At 33.5% G+C, this 23150-nt stretch overlaps 2 protein-coding genes and 1 long non-coding RNA gene across 7 annotated transcripts; all 3 read left to right on the top strand.

Annotated features, from left to right (window-relative positions):
- Positions 1–900: 900 nt before the first annotated feature.
- LOC111592632 (thrombospondin type-1 domain-containing protein 4) lies at positions 901–21419 on the top strand. 5 transcript variants are annotated; one of them, XM_023304971.2, is made up of 11 exons: positions 901–1115; positions 7875–7947; positions 8016–8085; positions 8658–9217; positions 13401–13582; positions 13660–13826; positions 18209–18410; positions 19326–19507; positions 19579–20586; positions 20646–20796; positions 20856–21419. In XM_023304971.2, the coding sequence occupies exons 2-11, from the start codon at positions 7922–7924 to the stop codon at positions 20999–21001; spliced, it is 2694 nt and encodes an 897-aa protein (XP_023160739.2). In that variant the 5' UTR covers positions 901–1115; positions 7875–7921; the 3' UTR covers positions 21002–21419. The 5 variants fall into 5 exon arrangements, with proteins under 5 accessions (XP_023160739.2, XP_023160741.2, XP_023160740.2 ...); XM_023304973.2 differs by having other exon boundaries at positions 938–956; XM_023304972.2 differs by lacking the exon at positions 901–1115 and adding an exon at positions 1209–1231.
- On the top strand, positions 11495–12465 carry LOC111592633. The gene is made up of 2 exons (XM_023304976.2): positions 11495–11612; positions 11676–12465. The coding sequence occupies exons 1-2, from the start codon at positions 11562–11564 to the stop codon at positions 12357–12359; spliced, it is 735 nt and encodes a 244-aa protein (XP_023160744.2). The 5' UTR covers positions 11495–11561; the 3' UTR covers positions 12360–12465.
- Positions 21420–22151: 732 nt separating the features above from the next.
- On the top strand, positions 22152–23073 carry LOC111592592. Its single transcript, XR_002750971.2, has 2 exons — positions 22152–22419; positions 22479–23073. It is a non-coding gene; the product is annotated as an uncharacterized LOC111592592 (long non-coding RNA).
- The last annotated feature ends 77 nt before the right edge of the window (positions 23074–23150 follow it).

Genomic DNA, 23150 nt, shown 5'->3' with positions numbered 1-23150 from the left:
CGTAAAAATTTTGCTCAATTAATATTTATGACATAACTTTAAGCTAAAAATAATAATGTGTAGGCTTATGATTTGTTTTCTGGTATTGTTTAGACTAGTATTTAAGGCAAGGTCTTTGTGGCTTATGTTGATACCCTTAACTATTGTGACAGACCCAACAAGAGCGATTAGCATAACAAATATTTGATCTTGACTTCTTACATTTATATAATATACATATATATATATGCCTGTAATGCCAGTGTAAGCTGTATGGAATCTGAATGTGAATGTGAGTGTGAATGCACCTGTTTTGTAGCCGAGCTGCGAGCAATTATGCTGAGCCAACATTTCCGCTTGTGATAAAAACAATGTGTATTTGATTACCATATGTACATATGTATGTATGTGCATATATGTATGTGTATGTGCATGTATATGGCATATTTTGAGTATTTTTTAGTAGTAGCTACATGCGAGTTGTGCTCTGATTTAAAGTGCGTAACAACAGCCTCTAGATTCCTTATGTTCCAACACGCACTTACACACTCTCAATCACACTCACACGCACACTCGCATTCGCACTCACATTTACACTCACACTTTCAGTATCGCTCATACTCTGCCCCCTCCCCCTTGTCCGTTCTCACTCTCATTGAGTGTGTCGCGTTCGAAGTGTTGTAAGGCACGCATCATCCAGACTTTTTGGGCGCGCGCGCCTCCGTCAGCAATTCAACTCGTTCACCCCACCCACCCCCACCTCACGCCCCCGCTTTTACAGTTCTGTGTCGCAGGCAGTAGCTGGCGTCTGCGTTGGCCGCGACTGCGGCTGCGACTGAGGCCACGCTGAGGCTGTCTTCATCGCGCTTCAATTCCCAAAACGATTTCCCAGCGATTTTAGTTTGGATTTGCGTACCACGCGATGTTGACGGCGGCTTTAATTGAAACGAAAATCTATCGGGAAATTGTTCGAACTTGTTAGTTTTAGTTAATATATGCATATACAATTGGGAGGCGGGTTTTCTCAAGCGTTATCACGCCCGAAATTCCCCGTTGGTGAAAACATTGCAATAATATATTATGATTTATATATGTGCGTGCCATACAAGTGATTATTGGCCAATGCAGAAACATTTGTGAGTTATGAAATTTACAAAAAGTGACTTTACACACCATATAGTCATATTTAAGCACCTAAATTATTTGAAAAATAAAGCAATTATATATCGACAATTTTAAATTATTTCTAATGGTAAGCAATTTTTTTAAGATTAGGCAGAAACTAGGAAACGAACCTTGGTAATACATTTTATTGTCTTATACATGATGTTTCAAACATTTTGTCGCATACTATATTTTTCTATAGATCTGTCATCTGCATAGAGATTCAAGATTCAAGCCATACTCAAAGCATAAAAGTATATTTTCAATCTATCAATTTCGTATATAAAATGCATTTAAGTGAAAGTTAAAGGTTTTTTTAAATGACTATTTTTGCAGACTTCTATAGTGGAACAGTTTACTTATTCAGGATGACAAACTGAAGGGAATATAGTTTTATTTCCCAGTCTGTATTTTGTTCTGGATCACTATATCATATAACCAATATTGGTAGAATGAATGGCATAATACAGGTGATAGCATTTAACTGCTAAAGCTAATCTTATCATTATATCATATATCTTATATCTAAGCTATATAGTTTCAATATCTCTAAATTACACTGCTTCAATTGCGAATCTTAACTTTATCTATATCTATGATTGTTATATGACTCCTGCCATATAATCATATCTACATCTATCTCAGCTTCATATCATATCAGTGTGATAGCTCTATGTCAAGGCGCTAGCGTATTCAATGTTGAGCATACGATGGATAACTACTTTCCAGTCTGCAACTGCAACTTCTGTAATAAACCCATCATAAGGCCGAGTTGATAGCGTGTGACCAACATCTTAAACAATGCCACGCGTCGTGCCCCCTTTTAAAGCTATCACAACTGGATGAAGGAAGGGGCCAACTCGCATTGAAAGTAAAAGAGAAGGAAAAAAAGAAAAAACCAAATAAATTGAAATATATTTGATGGCTATAAGCTTTTCAACGCAACGTCACAATTACAAAATGCACTTATGGCCCAATGACATTTCAGTCTCCTCCTCCTCCCGGCTTTATTCTCAAGTGCATCAATCAATCTTACAAGACAATAGACCACATCTATGAACATAAATGTAAAATAATAAAAATCGAAAATTATGCCATTAGGTATTGTAGATAGGTAGCTGAAATATTGACTACGAGTCTTTTGTATGTGTAAAGCAACTCTTCAAAAATACTTGAACATTTTTGCTAGAAGTGTTAAATATGAGAAATATGAGCAATGCGATATATGACTGTTTTATACTAAATATTTTACAATATCATAATAATATGAAACACTAAAAGGGGAGACTTTAGAGCCTCAGCTTACTAAATCAGTATTCTTTTTTATAATTTATATTTCCTTACAATATATATTTATATGCTCACAAAATATAATTTAATTTAATTTTATTTATTTTGCAAACTCTGAATATTTTATAAATTGTGTAACCTTGGGAAAACGATAAATTAATTAAGATGTTTCAAAATAACCCAATACTTACATACATTTTTTACCAAAATTGATTTCAGATGGATTTTTGAGCAATATTTTCGTCTTTCCTATTTACAACAATAAATTAAATTGTTTCAAAATAACTAAAAATTTCATTCATTCATAATTTTCTCTTAAAAAACGCACTTGTTGACGTACACTCAGCAACTGTTTTTGTTTTTTTCTCGAATCGTATTCCATCTATAGGCACATGATAAAATGAGATGTGGAAAAACTTAACAAACATAAATAAACATAAACACTTCTTGAATGGCCAAAAACTTCAAATGCAAACGCATTTGTTATTCAGCTCGAATGCAAATATTGCAGACACTTGACTCGATTTCCGTTTGAATACACTTCATATCCGATCTGTATTTATGTATATATGTATATACGCATATATATTTGTCGTTTTTATTGAAGCATGTAGAAATTCTTGAAGGCATAAATATGCAATTAGTTCGGCACTTCTCACAACTCTCATTTTGTAAAGGGCTTGTTCGCAGCTTCTTCAAGTAGAGCTTGTAAACATAAGCTTCATATAAATTTTTTTAACAAATATCTGTCTATATGTGTACAGAAATATGTATGGCTATGGAAATAGCTCGATTGACACATATTCGAGAAGTGCGCGAGCTCATTAAAGTTACTTAATGCTGATGCACTCTCTGCATCTTGTTAGCAGCCAATTGGCTTCAATATATAGCCTTGACTACATTCCGGAGCTATCAGTTGGTTAGGCGTTGATTGCATTGACTGATTCTAATTTTTCAAATCAATTGTATTTAGTTCATTTTAAATAAATAAAATGCGCGAAACGAATTATTTAATTTTATAAAACATACTAAGAAAATAAAAGGAAATAAAGAAGTCAATCTTAGTTGAAATAGTTAATGAATTTTATTTGGAGTTTAAGATACTTCAAAGTAATATTATTATTAATATTTATTTTTTTAATATGTACAATCTAAAATCATCTAGAGAATATAGTCAATTTTTAGTAAATAAAATAATATAATTCTCATAAACATTTTTTAATACATATAATTTTGTATATAACAATATATAAGATTTTTTTAATATATATATTTATTAAGGATAATAAAGGAAACCAATAATATTTTCTCGTAACATTAATTTATAAATTATTAAGGTAAATTATAAATATTTTATTACTTATGCAAAACTTTAGAAGCTTAAGAGAAATTTAACTTAAATTAATTTTTGAATACAAAGTTATTTATTTACTAAAATATTTGTTATACATTTTAATCAGGATAAAAGATAAAGTACACAAAATTATTCGAATTTATTTTTTACGGCTTTATAATATTATATGTATTTTTTATATATCCGCATTATTAAATTTTTTATTATCCTGTGATTAATAATTAATTTCAATTAATTTCTTATTTCCTATTAAAATAATTTTAATATTTTAATATATAATTTAATGTATAATTTAATATGTATATTTAATAATATACAAACAAATTTAGTCAAAATATTTAAAATAAGTAATTGATAATATTTGAGAAGTATGAATTTCGAAACACAATTCTATATTAATTAACACAATTAATTTGAAGATTTGTGACCTATTTCCAAAATTATCACATATTAAAAATTTACCTTAATACCTTCTAGCTATAACATTGAAACGTATATGGGGTTATTGGCATTTAGTTAAAGCCATATAGGGCACCTTTTTTTTGTTTCTGAGTAATCTATAGACCGCAAAGGTTATTGGTTATGCTCTACATATCAATCAAGCAATGCAAGATGAGTAGATCTTTACTTACCAAAAAAAAGTGTCGCATGCAAAAAAATTAGGCAATATCTAATATGGATAATGTGGGTTAGTGTTGGGCAGTGCCCAAGTATTCGAAACATTCACTTTGAAAACTATTCACCATGAAGGTCAATAGTGTATGACTATTTGAATCGTATCCATTTGTCTAGCATTGTCTGTCAAGCAGCTGGGAATGAAGTTCTATGGGAGCTTACTAGGCGAACACACCCGTCTGTATATGTAGATATTCATATATACGTGTATGTGTATGTCTTTATTGTATTGCTCAAAAATGTCCAAATTATTTAAACGATGCCAGCAACTGCTTCAGTTCGCATTTGTTTCACTCTTTTTGTAGCATGGTCACGGGCGATTTGCTGAATTTGCACAATGTGGATAATATAGCTCATAGGCTTCAGATTAAGTATATATACGTAACGTTTAATGAGTGTATGGAACTAGTACAAACCACGTTATATATATATATATATATATATATATATATATATAAGCACAAATCCAGAGGCAAGATGGTTTATTTAATTAGCAGCTTTAAAAACATTTTTGTTTGAAATGTTTAACAAAATTAAATGTTTTTATTATGATTTAATCAGCTCGCAAGTGGGCTCTAAATAATATACTTATTTATATTTTTATTTGTTTAACATTTAATGAAGTTCAGATACTCTGCTATATTATATTATATTATTGTGTTCTTTGTATTAAAATATGTTTTAGTTCAGATTTTCTTTAAAATTGCCACACTTGCCGGGTCTAAACTGAAATTCGGTTATAACGAATTTACTAAGGAAATTTTAAGCAAATTTTGAAATATATAAATTTTAAAATATCCGTTTAATTTTTTAATAATTTTACAAACTTTTATGAATTCAAACTATTTATATGACTTAAAGTAAGTTGGCAAACTAACCAATGACTTTTTTCTTAGGTATCCAGGAATTTCTTTATGCCAATATATGCATATGTAAGTTAAGATTTGAAGACTTGGGTAGACACATTTTTGGTTAGACTTAAATTGAAAGATTATATGACCTTTTCTCCCATGTCTGATATATTATAAATATAACACAAATGTTGGCCTATGTGTTTCGATTATATGCATGCAGTAATCAAGATCTCAAGTTATATTATATTCGGATATTAAAAGTTCTTTGCGAGGGTATACACCAATATGTTCAAATATATAATGGACTTCCTATGTGCCCCATCAATATGTGTACATACAAACGTATGTACACATATGCTAGTCTATTCGATCTAACGACTTCCGATGAGCTGGCTGATAATATTCTCTTTTCATCCCGAAAATTTTTGACGCTATCGCTGAAAGCGAATCTACGCAGTTAATTTGGTCGCACCCGCCCATGGGTAACAGTGTATATATATATATGTACATATGAATGCATGTACACATACGTACTCACTCAGGCAATTTGCCATTCGCCGATGTAATGTTTCATTTCGGAACCGATCTGAGCTAAGTCGAGCCGATCTGAACAGCGGCTCATTATAAATGAGGGATGGGCGTGTCGAACTCTGTCGCAGCGAGCGCAAATTACGACCAGATTAATGATCACATGTTTCAATGCGTTCTTTCTTCGTACATTTGGTTTTTGTTTTTTCGTTTTTTAAGCTCAGCTATGCGTAAAAGCATCCGCAACAGAAATAAGCTTTGGATGATGTGTACATAGAAATGTGTTGAAACCCATTCAAACATTCGCAACGAATCTATGTACGCACGGCTAACAGAACGCATACACTCAGAGAAACGCGTTAGGATAAGATATAAGATATTGAATGAAAGGAAATGGCTTCCAATAAATGTGAATCAAATCACATTTTTAATATATTGCTCTAAAAACAAAGAAATATTTGCATTTCAATTTATATATTTATTTTTACAAAACTTTTTCTATTCAAGGATATATGAAAAATAATAAAAGTGTTAGTTGTGGCAACAGAACGAAGTCGATCTGTATTTAGATGCAGCAACATATATATTTGTTGCTAATTTTATTTGAGTAAGAACAAATTTATTTGGGCTAATTAATCTTCTAATTGTTATAAAATTGCTGGAAGAGTCAAGTTTTATTTTACTTTATATTTACTTAAGAATGATGTATATGCAAATTAAAGAATTTGTTAAGCTAGTCGATCTACAGAAAACTATACATAAAACAATTTAATTCATTTTTGATTTTCTCTAAGTGTATGTGCAAATTGAAATAGATATATTTATCTTTATATTTCATTTCAACATTCCAATGTGTCTGTACGCTTTGACAGCTATGTGTCTTCTGTGACAGAGCTAAATAAATCATTAATTTAGTTAACTTAGAAATTTGATGATTTATTAGTTTACTTCTTTAAAAGACATTTAATATCTTCAACCCGCTCCAGAAGTCTGGAACTGAATGAAAAATCTGATGTTTTTAACGCAGAACTAATCTGTAGAATAAATCATGAACAAGTTTTGTAAGCTTATGGTAAGAGACAATGAAAGATACATATTGCGTAAAACCAATATACTCTATTCACTTCGAGAGCAAATGGAATCATAATGAGTAAAGCTGAGGTCGTGCGCGACCGATCCATAAATTCGGATTTGCCACGTCCTTAAGTACATCAATAGAGGAAGTTAACAGTAATTAGCTTGTGACTTTTTAGACTTCCAGCTGTGCTCCTGAAAGCGTAAAGTTTTTTGAGTTTACGAAGTATTTATGCACCTCAAATAGGATTGCTTAAGTTTTAGCAAATATATTTGCCGATTTGCCATGAACTTAGTAAACGTCTGTTTACGGTACCAAAAATATATGCTCCAAAATTACGCCTGTCTGTATAAAAATGAAAGTATTTAGAAGTCTTAATATTTGTGCCGTCCACTTTTAGGAATATATCAAGGACTAGGCAATAAGGATTAACAGTAGAATCTGCAGTTAGTAATATAGACAAATCGAAAAACTCAATATTTTACTAGAGCATTAATATATGATACCCTGCTAGAGCATTCCCATTTGTGGATTTTGAACTTAATTGTCAGGCCCATCTGATGAGTTAAGTAAATATGTTTATAGCTTTCTCACTGCAGTCGTATTTAATTGTTTTTTCCATTTGAAATTAATTGACTTAATTGATTTTATTTTAACGCAAGCAATTCACAGGGGACGCCATCGCCAGGGAATATATTGTTAGCTATACACATATAATATCTATAAAACGTAGCTGGTCGAATTCCCAAAGCTACTTTTAGATAATTGCAAAAAAAAATAGACAAGGAAAGGCATTGGTTAAGGTCGGGGACCCCTTTAAAAATCAATATTAAAGTGTGACTAGTTCATAACACTTCACTTTTCAATTAACACCTTAATTATAGTGATAAAAATAATAATAATATGTAATTTTATTAAATGATTAACAAAACCTATTTCTGCTTCCCTCTTTCAGATTAGTTGCATTCCTATGTAGTCCGAGAGTACATTAATTGCAATACAATGGCAAATTATATATATATATTGTCGTAAGTCACACTTAGAACTCAATACACGAATCGACGTGTTCATTAACTTTAATTATTCTACTTTTTAGCATTTGCCTAGTTGTTGCAGCTTTAGCGCAATTGATTGTTGCGGACACATCAACATTAGAACGAATTAAGGTAAGTTCTTCCGAGTAGTGATACTTTTTTACCCTTAACATATATATATGGGAGGGGTATTAACTATCCGTGTAAGTGTAGTCTAGAGCTGATCTATCTATCTATCTAATTGCCTGTCTGCTTATGTATGAAGTCTATGATGAACTATGCCAACCTGTAAATATTGAGGCTAAAATGTATTTATAATTTTATTTTTATATTTGATTTTATTTCTTATACGCAACTTTGTATTAGGATATTTGTCTTCATCTTCTTCATATTTTGAAAAAATTTAATACATATACAATTTTAAAGACTTCAGCTTTTTTACACACGCAATTGCGATAACATAAACATTGATTAAAGATGTCATTAAGATCATTTAGATCTTCATGACTTTATGTACTCAGTGAAGTACTGTAGACAGAAGAAGCTGCATAAGAAACACATATCATAAATAATTGAAAAGCTAGCTGTAGTCATTGTTCATAGCAACTCCTAGTCGGGGATGTCAGAGTAGAGGACGTTTGTTTGTATGTTTATACCCATAAATAATCAATTCCTTTAATAATACCCAATCACATATATTGCAGAAACACCAAGAATGGCTAAACCGACATAAACTCAGAACGGAAAAAGTCAAATATACCAAATGGAAAGCATCTTTTGAGCCAGCTAAGCTATGGCTGATAAACAAAGAACCTTCAACAAAGCAGAACTCAAGCATCAATGAGGTATACACGGAAAACGAAACAAGCTCTATCAATAGCAATATGATTGGCGATGCCAACATTAACGTGTTGCCCACCGTCTTAACCCAAACGCCTCATCTACGTAGCCTCGACGAGCAAGAAGTATTAAAAAATGCCAACTCAACTGAAGTATCGCAAATGTGGACAACTGCGGCGCCAACTTTGGCAACGAAATCTTTAATAGCTGAAGAGCCCGATGTATTGACCACTGCATTGACATTACGGAAGTTGGATGATGTTCCCTCAACTGCCACAACGACTACGACTACGACTACGACTTCTAGAAAGCCCAAGCCCAAGCTTAGGCCCTTTCCTCGATGGGCTAATTGGAATCCCTGGAGTGAATGTTCCCGCAGTTGTGGAGGCGGCGTAATGCATCAGACTCGCAAGTGCATTGATCGGTAAGTGTTTCAGAGATATAAATTAAATAAATAAATAAACTAAATATATAATTCAAATAAAAATTGATTTGAATTTTAATTCTGAGTGAACTTTAGCCTGTCTGACATATTTTAAGTTTCTTCTGACATTCCTAGATATTATTTTAAATCTAAAGGAAAAATAATAATAATAAACTAAATACATTCAAATCCAGCTACTATATCTAAGCTATTTCCTTACTTAAGATTTAGATTTATAAGAGAAAAACATAGTCTTTAGGTTATAATTTTTCGCTCAGTGTATGATTATTCATGGAGTCACTGTAGCGTTTCTGCTTAAAAAGTTTATTGATTAATTTAATTTGAATTCAAGTGAAAAATAATATTTTCACAGTTTTTGTTGAAGCTTCAAATTCAAGCGAACTTTCATGAGAAGTTATTAGAAGTTTAATTTTCGTTAGTTTATATAATGATGAATGTTGTAGTAACGTTCAAAAGTAGATTTTAACAATGTTGAGCCTCATCTACTCGCTGAGTGTATTTTTAATAAAGAAGTTGCTTTTGAAAATATTGGTCGAATATTTCGAATAGATAACTTAAACAATTTATTCCGTAAAAAAATTAATAAAAAAATAAAACTTTTTAGATTTGGTAAGATTGCATAAAAGTTTCGATTTTCAGCGAAAAGTTTTAAGCTTTAGTTTTTGTGTTATTTTTCTTGTACAGCAAAAGATTTGAATTTGTGCCAGTTTCTCTAAGTGTATATATTTAATAGAGCCATTTGGGTAACTCGTTTTAATTCTCTTGAGTGTATATTGTCTTCGGTGCAGCACGAAAAGATTCGTTCTTTTAATTAGCAATTCAAATTTAACGGCGTCTTTATTAATGCTTGAACAAAATGACCTCTAATAGCTGAACATAGGTAAATCGGATAATTAAAAGACATTTCGGAGGCCTGTCACGTGGCAGAGATTGTGCTATCCAGATCTGCGTGCGATTCGGAACGTTCTCCAAAGACAATGAAGTTATTATGTAACTTATTACAATATTGCACTTTATATATATATATGTATATATATATATATATATATATATATATATGTATATATTTATTTATACTTATACATTATATATATATATTTATATATATATATATTCATATGTATGCATAGACTTTTGCATGTAAAGGAAAGCAGTTGAAGCTACTTCCAGGTTGTGAAGTGTGACTTCGGATAATATTTGTCTGTTGATTCTTAGTCATCCCTTTGAACCAAAACAGGTTTTTTCCTCAAGCTCTGGGGTTTTTTTTGGCTCAGTTTTGTATGCGTCTAGCGTCATTTTGGCTGAAAAGTAATTCATGCTAATTGTTTTGTCAACATTTAAGAGAGATATATATGCCGCATATGATATGAAAGCAAAGTTGAAGCGGTGCATAGACGCTGTAGATATTACTCTACCGTCGAATATTTTTGCATATATTGCAAATATCTGAAATCAATTTTATATTTTTTTCTTTTTTATTGCTTAGCGTTTTCTTTATTTAATATTCCGTATACGCTTGGAAGCACTTTGCCAGCTGTACAGGGTATCTTTTGGCTGTTCAGAGGCACTTTCCGTTTTAGCTTCGCCTGTATTTTTCCATCTCATGTACATAAATAATCAATTTTGAGTTTTTTTCCTTCAGTTTTATTTATCCAAGTCTAAAATAGTTAATTATTGACTTAACTAATCCACTTTGTGAACAAACGTTAATTCCGTTCGACGTGGCTCGTAAATTCAAGAAATTTAAAAAAAAAACAACAAGAAACAAGAGAACCGTATCACGGAAACCTGTATACCATTTAGTTATATAGAAATTGTATATATTTGCCGTTATTTAAAACATGTCTACGCTCTTCCCTTAATCGAGGGGAATAACTGAATATTTAAACAAAGCCCAAATACATACTGTTGAATATCATATTTAGAATCTATGCCAGTTTTTAGCGGGTATTTCAACTAGCTTGCTTTTCTATTATAATATATATACATATATATATATATATATATATACAGGGTATCTGTTAGTCGTATAATATTGAGCATACGGCTCGGCTATTTGTCTCTCTCGACATTTTGGACTTGTTTTCAGCTAAAGAGAAATCCCAACAAGTCGAGAAAAGCAATAACAACTACAAAAACAAGGCTCGATCTGAACAATGCCAGACTTTGTACGCTTGTTTTGATGACCGACTAAAAAAATAATAAAAAGCCCAATGCTGAGAACAGATTTTTGCTATAAATACGAGATCTGAGTTTTGAAAAGCCTGAGTTTCCGGCAATCAACGCATTGGAGCTGTTGTGCACTTAACACTTTTATATCAGAATGTCCAGATTGTTGACCATTTGCCTTCTGTCTCTGGCACTTGCTGTGCAGGTATGTCTAACAGAACTAATCTATGGCTGTCAACAGAGTTATAAAGCTGCCGCATATTTGTAGTGCGTGTTGTCGGAGAATCCTGCTGAGGGCTTGAATATTCATATTCGCGGACAGCTGCAGCAGTATGAGAAATACCTCGCCAACGATGATGGCTCCCACAAGGAGGAACTCAAGAAACTGATCGGCATCTATGAAACCGCCTTGAAGACCGAGGACTTCAACGCCAAACAGACTCTGGTGAACGAAGTGCCCTCGCAGTTTTCTCCAGAATTCGGCAAATTCGTGCAATCCAAATTGCAAGAAGATCAAATCAATGAGGATATTTTGGGTGCCATCAGCTTCTACAAGTCGCTCCTGGCCAAGGGTGAGTTCAAGGCTGATCTTGAGAAGGTCGTTGCCGAACTAGAGAGCCTGCAGAAGCAAGCCGACTTTGAAGCCAAGAAGAATGGTTTCTTGAACCTGGAGAAGGGCTTCAGTCCCGAATTCGTGAACTTCCTTAAGAGCGATGCGTTGCCACAGCTCAACAGCGATCTGAAGAGTGGCGTTGAGTTCTTCGAGAAAGTTTTGGGCGAGTCTGATGTTAAGTACGCCACCGAGATTAAAGACCTGAAGGCTCAAGCTCAAGCAGCTATTGCCGATTCCGTTTCCATCGATGATAAGCACAAGGTGCTCTATGAAATCAGAAATCCTCCTAACGCCGAACTGATCGAATACCTCAAAGCGAAATTCGCTGAACTGAACTAAGAATTCATTTTCCTTTCATCTTTAAAAAGCATTGAAATGATTTGAGCTGAAGTTTAATTTTCATTTGGCTACTCACTTACTTAAATTAAATAAATTTTAATAAAAAAACGGTAAAAATTTAAGCTTTTTAATAGTTTATTTAAATGAAGAGGGAAACTACTTGGACTTAGCAAAGACTTGGAAAGAACCCAAACAAATTTTTGATAACTGGTTTATAAATAATTCTTAATGCTTATAATTCAGTCAAGGGTATTCAAAAATCTAGAATTTGAGATAATGATAATATATTATTTTAATACTTTTATCTATTTTTATATGAATTTTATTATTTAATCTACTTTTATATGCTCGGCTTGCAGAGAGTTGAAAAGAAATCTTAAAATTTTAATTATAGCTGACATCTTTATGTTCTGGATAGAAAAGATCTGATTTAATGCTTTAACATATAATTAGCTTCTGTATTATAAAGAACTAAGAGTTTTATTGTAAGAGCTGCGACACTTGATAATACCGTCAATTTAATGCCGAGTATAAACACAATTTTGAGCTTATGTATACATCGCTATAAGGTTATAAGGTCATGAATATTCATCATTTAATTAAATAATCTTTGTTTGACCTACGTCTTAAACTTCAAAATATATATAATATATCTTAAATTTTATATAAGATTTAATCGTTTTCATCGATTAAAGACGCTTAAAGTAGAAGAAGGACCTCAATTTGTAATGTGATTCTAATACTTTCGGAGATCTTGGCCTCCATACGCATGGACTCACGGACAGACAGACTGAAGAGTCCGCTGCTCCTCCTGATTGAGAATATATATATTTTTAGAGTAGGTTCCGCTAACCTATGTAACAGGCTTGTTACATAATTTTTTACAAAATCTTTATACCCTCACTATCCACTTTTAAAGCGTTTTATTGCGTAAATAAAGTATGCTGATTTAATCTAGAGTGAGATAATAATAATATGTTAATAGTCTGTTTTAGGGACTTCCCAAAATATCTATCTTATTCGTAACTTTATATTTTGCAGAAATTCTACGACCAGTAGAGTATATATGAGTGATACTTGTGTGGGCCTCTCGAAACGCTATCAGATATGCAATGACCTTCCCTGTCCAATGGAATCAATGGATATTCGTGCATATCAATGTGCTGCATACAATAAAGTTGACTTTCAGGGTCGTCAATACAACTGGGAGCCATACATTAAAGGTACGGATTATATACATATATATGTATATAAATATTTGAGGAATCTGTCTGTAATTGACTTTCGCTTTCTTTATCAGACGATGCCGAGTGCGAGCTGAACTGCAAGCCTTTGGGCATGAAATACTTTGCCACACTCAATGATACGGTTATTGATGGCACCCCCTGCCAGAGGCCCGCTGAGTATTATCGCTCCAATCGGTCCACTCTAGTGGGCCGGGCAATATGTGTCGACGGCATTTGCAAGGTGAATGTTAATACCACTCGCTCGTATAATAAAACTAACAATAACAATTATAACTGATTGTAGATAAAACACGCTATCAGCTCGCACAGTAGTTCCATTAATTAACAACTAGTCACAATTTATGCTCGTTCCATTAATCGCTTAGCTGTTATTCCAATTTATTAAGGCCATGTGAATGCAAATGAGTACACGACTTTGATTAGATATTCGTAACATTCTCAATTACAATAAATACCTGCTCTTCTTCAATATATATTACACACGAATAGCTCAGCTTCTTGCTGGATAGTACAAAGCAAAAAACGAGAGCTTATTTTCAGTGTCTGTATGTGTGTATCAGTCATATACCAAGAGCAGTCCATAAAAAATAGCAGTCGGGTGTAAGCAACTTCGCCTTACTCGTTCACTATTAGTATAAATATTATTTCATATGCCTAACACCTGCAGAGGTGTTTATCTCTAGAGGCTTTTCCGATTTACAGAATATAGCTAATATATATATAAGGAGAATATTAATCTTCTTAAGTAACCCACTTACTAAATTTGTAAAACTACAAACAGACAGAAAGACGGACGAATGGCTCGGCGGGCATGGCACAAAACCAATATACTTCTCTCGCTGGGTGAGCGATCATAAAAAGCGTTTGTTGACTGTGTCTGTGGTGCACACACACTTCGAGTTATGAAAAACTCTTTAGAAATAAATGAATCGCCTTGCCGAATATTTAGTTAGCGCCGCGAATCGAAGCACGCAGCACATGCGTATTCGTATCTTTAAGAATCGCGCATCGTTTTATCGTTTAAGAACAATCAAGGAAAATCAAAAACCCGTTAAAAATTAAAAAACTAAATTAACAAAAAATATATAAAAATCAATCGGAAATCAGATAATACAAAAATTAAAGTCTAAAAAACTCTGTAAATAATAATATTGTTATTCTAATAAAATAATGTAATTTAAATTGGTCGGCTTTAAATGTTTCTTAAACAATCAAAAAATAATAATAATAATGATATAATTTAGTCAAATATTTAAGCACAAGTTTTTTTTTTTCAAAGATGTTAATCAAGCATTTTTAGATATAACTTTTTTTAGAAATTAATATTTTTTACAATTTTTAAATATTAATATTTTAACAATAATAGTTTATTCCTATTTTCATTTTTTTCTCCTTAGCTTTAATAAACATATAATTATTTTAATATTTGAGTTGACCTTTGCTACATATTTTTTTCAACATTTTTGAAATTAAATATATATATTTTTGTTTAAAGAATTCATAAATGCTTAATGACGTTCTTTTTGAAGTGGTAATATTTTACTTAAAGTTTTTAAACATTCAAAACTTGATATTATGAAAATTGATTTTAAATTTGACATCAATTTTTAAACAAATTTTTTTAAATAATTATCATGCTAGTGTTTTATTGTTATATTTTAGTAATTATTTTACTGAAATTCATAAGAAAGCTTCTTGGATAACTGTCGAGGAATAATTAAGTTACTACATTTTTTACCGCTCAAACGTACAGAAATTTTAAAAAACTTTTAACCTTTTTTTTCTTTTGGCAATTTGTGCAAAACACTTGAGACTTACACTTGAAGACATTATATTCCCATAACTATATGTACAATATGCATTTACGCAATGTACTAATATACTTAAATTGTTTTTGAATTCTTTAATTAGATCCATTTGCCGCTTTCTCGAAAATTCAGCCTATTTTTGTTTTTAATTTTTAATTGAAATTCAAATCTACGTCAGAATTAGTTTTGCTCAATTGTGGCCAGATTGAATAATACATTTATATATATATTTATATATATATTTCAGGCTTTCTCTTGTCTATATAGTGGATTTTAGATTTAGTCTTATGGCTATTGTAATGTCCTCTCCTAGTGATGTGATCTTAGCTAAAGCTATTTTAAAACACTTATGTATATCTAATATCGAAAGTTGCCATAAAAATGTAAATTTGATAGCCACTAAATATACAAATTTTGCTAATATATATACTTAAGTTTTGTGGTATATATATTAATTTAGATGTGCGTGAAAAATAAGCTGTTGATGAATAGAAATTGAAACGTGCTTAAGAATTTTAAACTGTAGATGTGATGTGCTGTATAACACCCTCTTTTTATGAGAACTTCTTCTCATAAAATGTTTATAATATATGCAATATATATATATATATATATATATATATATATATATATATTTAATATATTACATATATTATAAACATTTTATGACAAGGTATATATTTTTAAAAACCAAATTAAATTTTGTAGAATTTGTATTACTACTAATTAGGTTGGCGCTTTGCGCTTTTTGGGTGAATGCCCCGAATGAAATCTTATCTATTGATCACTTTTATAGAATTATTGCTTTTAAGAGTTCCCATGTCAATTATAAGCTCATTATACCAATTAAATTTGTAGGCTAAATTATCAATATTTTTATTTTATTATTTTTTGTTAGGTTTTTAAGTATTTAATATAGTTAAAGTGTAATTAAACTTTTTATTAGGAAAATCGATTCGAAACCGCACCTTTTGTTTTAGTCTATTGAGTTGCAGCTAAAAGTGATAAAGAGCAAGAGAAAAAGGATATTTTGCAAGTTATATTGGTACTGTATATAACTTAAATATAAAGTATTTACTTAGCTGTTTGGTAAAGTGTAGCTGCCTCTTAATATCTATATCTAATGTATGACTTATCGAATTATTATTTTAATAAATCACTAGCATTTATATACCCTTCTTCTATTTAATGTAGGGTATTTAAAAAGCACTTTAATCTTGCGCTGGTCAGGTCGTAAACAACCAAGTGAGTCTGTGGCCAAGTGAAATGTGGCCATCGTAAACTTGCAAAAGTGCGTCAAATGCGGCTGCTGTTGCTGCTGCTGTTGCTGTTGCTGCTGCCTGTTGGCCATTAAAACAGAATTATCTTTTGCTTCGAAATGGTGTTGTACTACACACTCGATGATAGTCGCCCGCATGGCACTCAGAGCGATCAGCAAATAGCCATCAGACATTTACGAGTTTATCACAACTTCAATATAAATGTTGGCATATATATTCAGATATAAACATATATATACATGTGCATACATATATGTATGTGTACATACATGCAGACACTTAAGAATTCGATATTGGCAATTCGCACTTGGAGCGGAAGTGAATATAAATTCCATTTGCACCTTCGCCCACAACCGAGCTATTTGCATATATTTATTTTCTACTCAATATTGTATTTTAATTGAATTGCTTTTCGATGCTCTTGCTGAGAAGGTATATACGTTGTCTCAGGCAATTGGTTTAAATATCTATCGCTGACGGCTCACTCTATCCTCGATTGTATCTCATATTGCATTTTAATTGATATGTTTCATTTGCTTTTGCTGAGCGGGTATATGCGGTTAGTCTGCCAATTTGTAATACTTAAATAGAGTTTACTATATCAGTAATTAATTGCATTGACTCTTGATGCTTCTGCTGTGGAGTATATTCGCTGGGATAGTGAGCTTGTTACATACCAGCTTAAATTTGAGTGCAGCTCTCAGAGTCTGTTATCTCATTCATTATGTCATATTGTAGTTCAAATGATATGTGTTTGATGTCCTTGCTCAGCGGGTATATGCGGTTAGGCAGTTAGCTTATAACATTTATATAACAGCATATTCTATATACAGATCAATATATAAGATGATGTATGCTGTCGCATGAATTGGATCATATTGTGTTTCATTTAATAAATGCTGGATATTCTTGATGAGCGGGTATACATGTTTTGCTAACATAGAGTATATACTGATACTGATATACTGTATATACTGATCATTATGAATCCAGGCCTGTCTGCTATATTCCATACCTGTCATTAGCGATCATCTCTATAAATTTTAGTTTTAACTGTGCACGCTAACATATGTTGTATATACTCATGTGGAGCACTTCAAAGTCAGCCTATTCGCAATTTATAATTTAATTTATTTTACGCACATATAGTAAATTGTTATTGTTTATGTAGTGCACTGACATCCAGTATAAATAAAACAATAAAATTGCCCGCATAAACAAAGAAAATATAGCATCAGCTTGCCTATAAAATATATATACAGCATATATATTATTTAGTGTGCGGTATGCCTTGGCTGTGGCACTTGGCGTTAACCTGGCTGGTGAGTCAATTTGGACATCTGTCGAGAATTCCACTTTCCCCCACCTCCTCCTTTGTCCCATTTGCCATCTTTGTAAACAAAGCAAAATGCTTTGATTTGTTTCAATTGAAATCAATTATACCATCTATATATCGCTCTATATATATACAGCAGACATAACATACATATATATTCTGATTTGTGTAATTACAGGCCGTTCTTGGCAATGGCTCCATAAAGGGCCTGTACGCTAATAGCGGTTCAGTCAGCTGCGGAGGCCTACTCTGCCGTCCCGTAACTGGAATCTTTACGCGCGATCCGTTGCCAGAGGACGCTTACGTGCATGTGGCCACAATACCATCGGGTGCTTCCAATATATCCATAACTGAACTCAAGAACAGTGCGAATTTACTTGGTAAGCTAAACACTATACTTACATATTGATTGGTATACTGCGAATCAGAGGGCATACGTCCTGTGTAATCCAAACAGCATTCATAAAAAAGTAAAATATTTATAATGTTATATAATTCTAGCTATAAACATTTTTTGGTCTATTATAAATTATAAAACATGCAATGCTTATAATGTGTAAAAGAGTATATTGGCACTACATGTGTGTAGCTTGAACTTAATGTTTTTTGGCATCTATTTATTTATTTATTTATCTGCTCAATTAAGTGTATGCAATTCAGCTGACTCAGAGCGACGATCTACTGACGTCCTTAGTAATTGTGTATGATTTATTAATACATAATTGAATATTTGAGTAATTGAATAACTTCTTCAAGTTTCCTTCAAAATTGAAAAACAAAGTCTATTACTTATTTCCCATAGCGACAAGGTGGAGTAAGTGAAAAGCGCAGAGAGCGGCGCTTGTGCTAAAGTATTTCTGTGAATAGATATATGGGTGTGTGTGTGTGTGTGTGTGTGTGTGTGTGTGTGTGTGTGTGTACATAGTCCTGTTCGAATAAAACAATAATAATTAAAATATTGATTTTTAGAAAATTATAAATTATTTTATCTAACTATTATTCGACCTCATTTCTGTGAGCTTTCATTTAAAGAGCAACGAAGTCAAGAATATTGATTTAAGTCTTTTCCATTTATCATATCATTTAAAGTTAGCAAAAATAAAAGTAACACGAATTTTAGCTGCTCGAATATACAATATATATTACAATATATCTGATATCAACTGGGTGCAATCTATTATTATATTCTCTCCATATAATAATAATAATAATAAAAATACTGAAATTGTCATATTTCTTATAATCCTCAAATACTTCTATAAATATATATTTATTATTGCCTATTTTTCTCTCAGTGTTGCGCACAAGCGAACAGAAGAACATTTTCAATGGCGAGAACGAGATCTCGGAGAGCGGATCATATGAGGCAGCGGGCGCAACTTTTGACTATCATCGCATCGATGGAGTGCAGCAGGGCGAGGGCGTCACTGAGTGGATCACATGCACGGGCCCCATCAAAGATCCTGTGGAGCTCCTAGTATGCACTTCAAGAGGTCCAAGATATATTGTCTCATGGTTGACTTACTTCCACTTTTTTTTCGCAATCAGGTTTACAGCAATATACTGAATCCTGGCATTAAGTACGAGTACCTTCTGCCCATTGTCTCGGACTCGGAGGAAAATGAATTGTCTCTGGAGAGTAGCGATGGCTTCCTAAAAGCTGGTGCTGGCAGCGATGATGGCAGCTCTGGCAGCAGCATCCGCTCGGGACGCAGGCGTAAATTCAACTGGAAGGTGGTTGGCTTCAGTGCCTGCACCAAGTCCTGCGGTGGCGGCACCCAGTCGCCTATCGTGCGCTGCGCCCGTGAGAATCCAGTGCGTTACTATTCGCAGCGTCGTTGCAGTCATTCGGAAAAGCCGGTGCTGAACGAGAATCTGCTGCACTGCAACACACAGCCGTGTCCGGCCTATTGGCGGCACGACGAGTGGGGCGAATGTCGTTGCCAGCATGGGGAGTCTGTGCGGCGACGGGAGCTGAGCTGCGTCCAGGAGCTGGCGTCGGGCATTGTCATTCACGTGGATAAGGCCGCCTGCATGGAGGAGCAGCCGCCCAGCGAAAAGCAATGTGAGTGCCCCAAGGCGCGACGCCGCAACTCTGCCCGCTATCGCATGCACCTCCATCCCGATGCGGCCAATGGAACACATCTCGTGCGCCATCGTGCACCAAAAGTTGCCAGCGATGCGGTTTGGATAATGTCCGAATGGAATCAGTACTGTTCATCGTCGTGTGGCCCGGGCATCCAGTATCGCACCATCTTTTGCGATCGCCCTAAAACTAAAAGCGAGCGTTGCGAACCCCGCGACATACCAGAGAACCGCAGGCCCTGCGAGCAAACAGCCTGCGAAATGGGAGATTGGTTTACCGGACCCTGGTCGCCATGCAGTGGCGATTGCTTCAATCTAACCCGTAGTCGAACCGTGCTGTGCATTAAGAACCAGCTTATCACGGACGACGAGGAGTGCAAGACGGAACTAAGACCGCAGCCGCTCGAGAACTGCTCGCACGAAGAGATTGAATACTGTGCGCCGCGCTGGCATTACTCTGATTGGTCTGAGGTATGTGGAAAGGACTTTCCAATTGAATTCCAATATTATTAAGCATTTGTTCTTAACAGTGCACCAAAAGCTGCGACGGCGGCACCCAGCGACGCACTGTCAAGTGCCTGGAGTACGACGACAAGCAGAATGCTCTACGGGAATCCTCAAAGTGCCGATACGCATTAAGGGAGCCCATCTATCGCAACTGCAATACCCAGAAATGTGAAGGTATTTGATAATGAGTTATTCTATTTGAGATATATTTGAACTGATTTGTATTTGTATAGATCTGAATAACGAACTGGTCCAGAATGACGAGGCACCGCCCTGCGTGGATAACTTTCCCAATTGCAAGTGGGCCGTGCAGGCCAAGCTATGCAGCTATGAATATTATCGGAACAATTGCTGTATCTCCTGCACTCGGCCATATTAAATCGAACATGTCGAAAATGTAGCTTTAATTGTTGCGAATGAATGGAAAATGAAAAGAAAATAACGAAAACCGTGATCTTAAAGCAATTTCTTACATATATATATTCATAACTGATCATTAGTACATACATATTTGCATACCTATCAAAACTAGCCGCAAATTCTCAGTATGAATTCCAATTTGACATACGAGTGCATTTACATCTATTAACACATACCACTTAAGTGCATAAATACGTAAACGAAGCATAAACAAATACAATAACATTTTACTAAACAACTCACATATGATAAATGTGGACCTGAAGCTAAATCAAGTGCCACACTTAAAGATATTATACGAAACTCCTCTAACTCCCAAAAGTGCTTGCAGTACTATGAATATTCTACGAGGATTGGATGAACACCCGATCCGATCTTACGCAAATATATATATATATATATTCATTTAAATAAATTAATTTTAGTTATTCTATTTATCTATTATTTCCTCGCTTAAATCATCGCATATACCCTACAGGCTTTTGGGTTTCCTTAAACAATTTTTATTCGTGCTCACAAAGTGAAAAGATTGTGACTGAATTTTGGAGTATTATCCTAGTCTTATAAAATGTGAAGATTTTGAAGGGCGTAGGGGTCTTTAAGCTGCCACAAACCTGAAATAATTGAAATGTATTGAGAACTCAAGACAAACAATAAACTGCACGACTAGGAGATACCCTGAACCATGCGAGTAGCTGATGTTCTAAACGTTATACGCTTCTTTTATACATATGTATATCACACACACACACTCAGGCATAAGCACGCGCTCTGCTTACTGCGCAGTTGACGCAGCGACTGCGCTTAGGCTGCAGAGATTGGATTTCACTATTGGAACTTTACAGTTGAATAAGTTTTATTTTAAATGGACTTTCTTAATCAAATTTATTAATTTTTTAAAAGCATGGTTATAAGATTAATGTGTTTATATTCTAGTATTTGAAATGTTTTTTTTGCGAATTTTGGGAAAGGGCCTTAAGTATGCAAAAGCCCAAATAAACTACATTTGTCTTTTCATTACAGGAAGTAAATCGGATGTTTGCATCTCTTGTGGTATTAAAACTTTAAAAAAAATGGAATATGGAAAATATATTTTAAAATACAAGTCATGGCCATATCGATTCAGTCTGTCGTTCGGTTAAAGTTTATATATGCTGCCATTTTTAAAAAATTGAAATTTAAGGTATTATAATTTCCATTATCAATGAATACAAAGTATAAAAAACCCGACAGAGGGACGGACAAACAAGACGAACATTGTTAACTATATACAGAAAACTATATATATTAACTATATACATATTCACCGACTTTTACTTCTACTAATTTCTAAATTTGATCTAAACATGCAAAACTATTGCAAATATAACCAAAAAAGTAAGCGTTGTGCTGTCTGGTTTAATAGGGTTTGCGCCGACTGTCGCTCGCATTTCCAGAGAAACAGTGTTCGTAAACGCATTCAGAATCCAATCGAGCATTCAACAGCTAATCTTATAAGTACTGAAGAGTGTTACAAGTCGATAAAAAGGAGTATCGAGAATTTGACCAGGGAGAGCTCCCATAAAGACGAGATCTGGTGGAAGATGCCGATAGTATTATTGATATTCGGCTGTGTTTTAGTGTTATCTATAGGCTTCTGCCTGCTTGCCCAGAAGGTTGTAAGTATAATAGAGGAGCGCATAGATCAAACTGATATTGATATTTGTGAAGACAAAGGGGAATATGAAGCAGAGAAAGGAAGATGCAAGTCCAGATGCAGCATACCATCTGATAATCAAATCAGCAATTCCAAATCTTCCCATTCCCTAAAAGGTCCAACAACCAGCAGGACTCGTTATCAATTTCCAAATTAAAAAGCTGTTTATCCTCTTTTTTATTACATATATCATGTTATACATTTTATCCTCGTGTTCAAGAACTCAATTAGATACGAAATGGATTTCTGATGTTTCTATTAAAGCAGTCCATTGTCACGCAATCGAATCAAAAAATTATACTGTGCCGACTAATAAATACCTCTGGGACAACAAATAAGACACTATAATGGATTTATATCTAATATACATATATATTATTTATCGATTTTCATTTTTTACAGCGAATGCAAG

This window comes from Drosophila hydei, unplaced genomic scaffold (genome assembly GCF_003285905.1).
Source record: "Drosophila hydei strain 15085-1641.00,03,60 unplaced genomic scaffold, DhydRS2 tig00000149-arrow-pilon, whole genome shotgun sequence".
In the NCBI taxonomy this organism is placed as follows: Eukaryota; Metazoa; Arthropoda; class Insecta; order Diptera; family Drosophilidae; genus Drosophila; species Drosophila hydei.
Note: the sequence above shows the minus strand (reverse complement) of the source record. Positions and strands in the feature narration are given on the sequence as shown.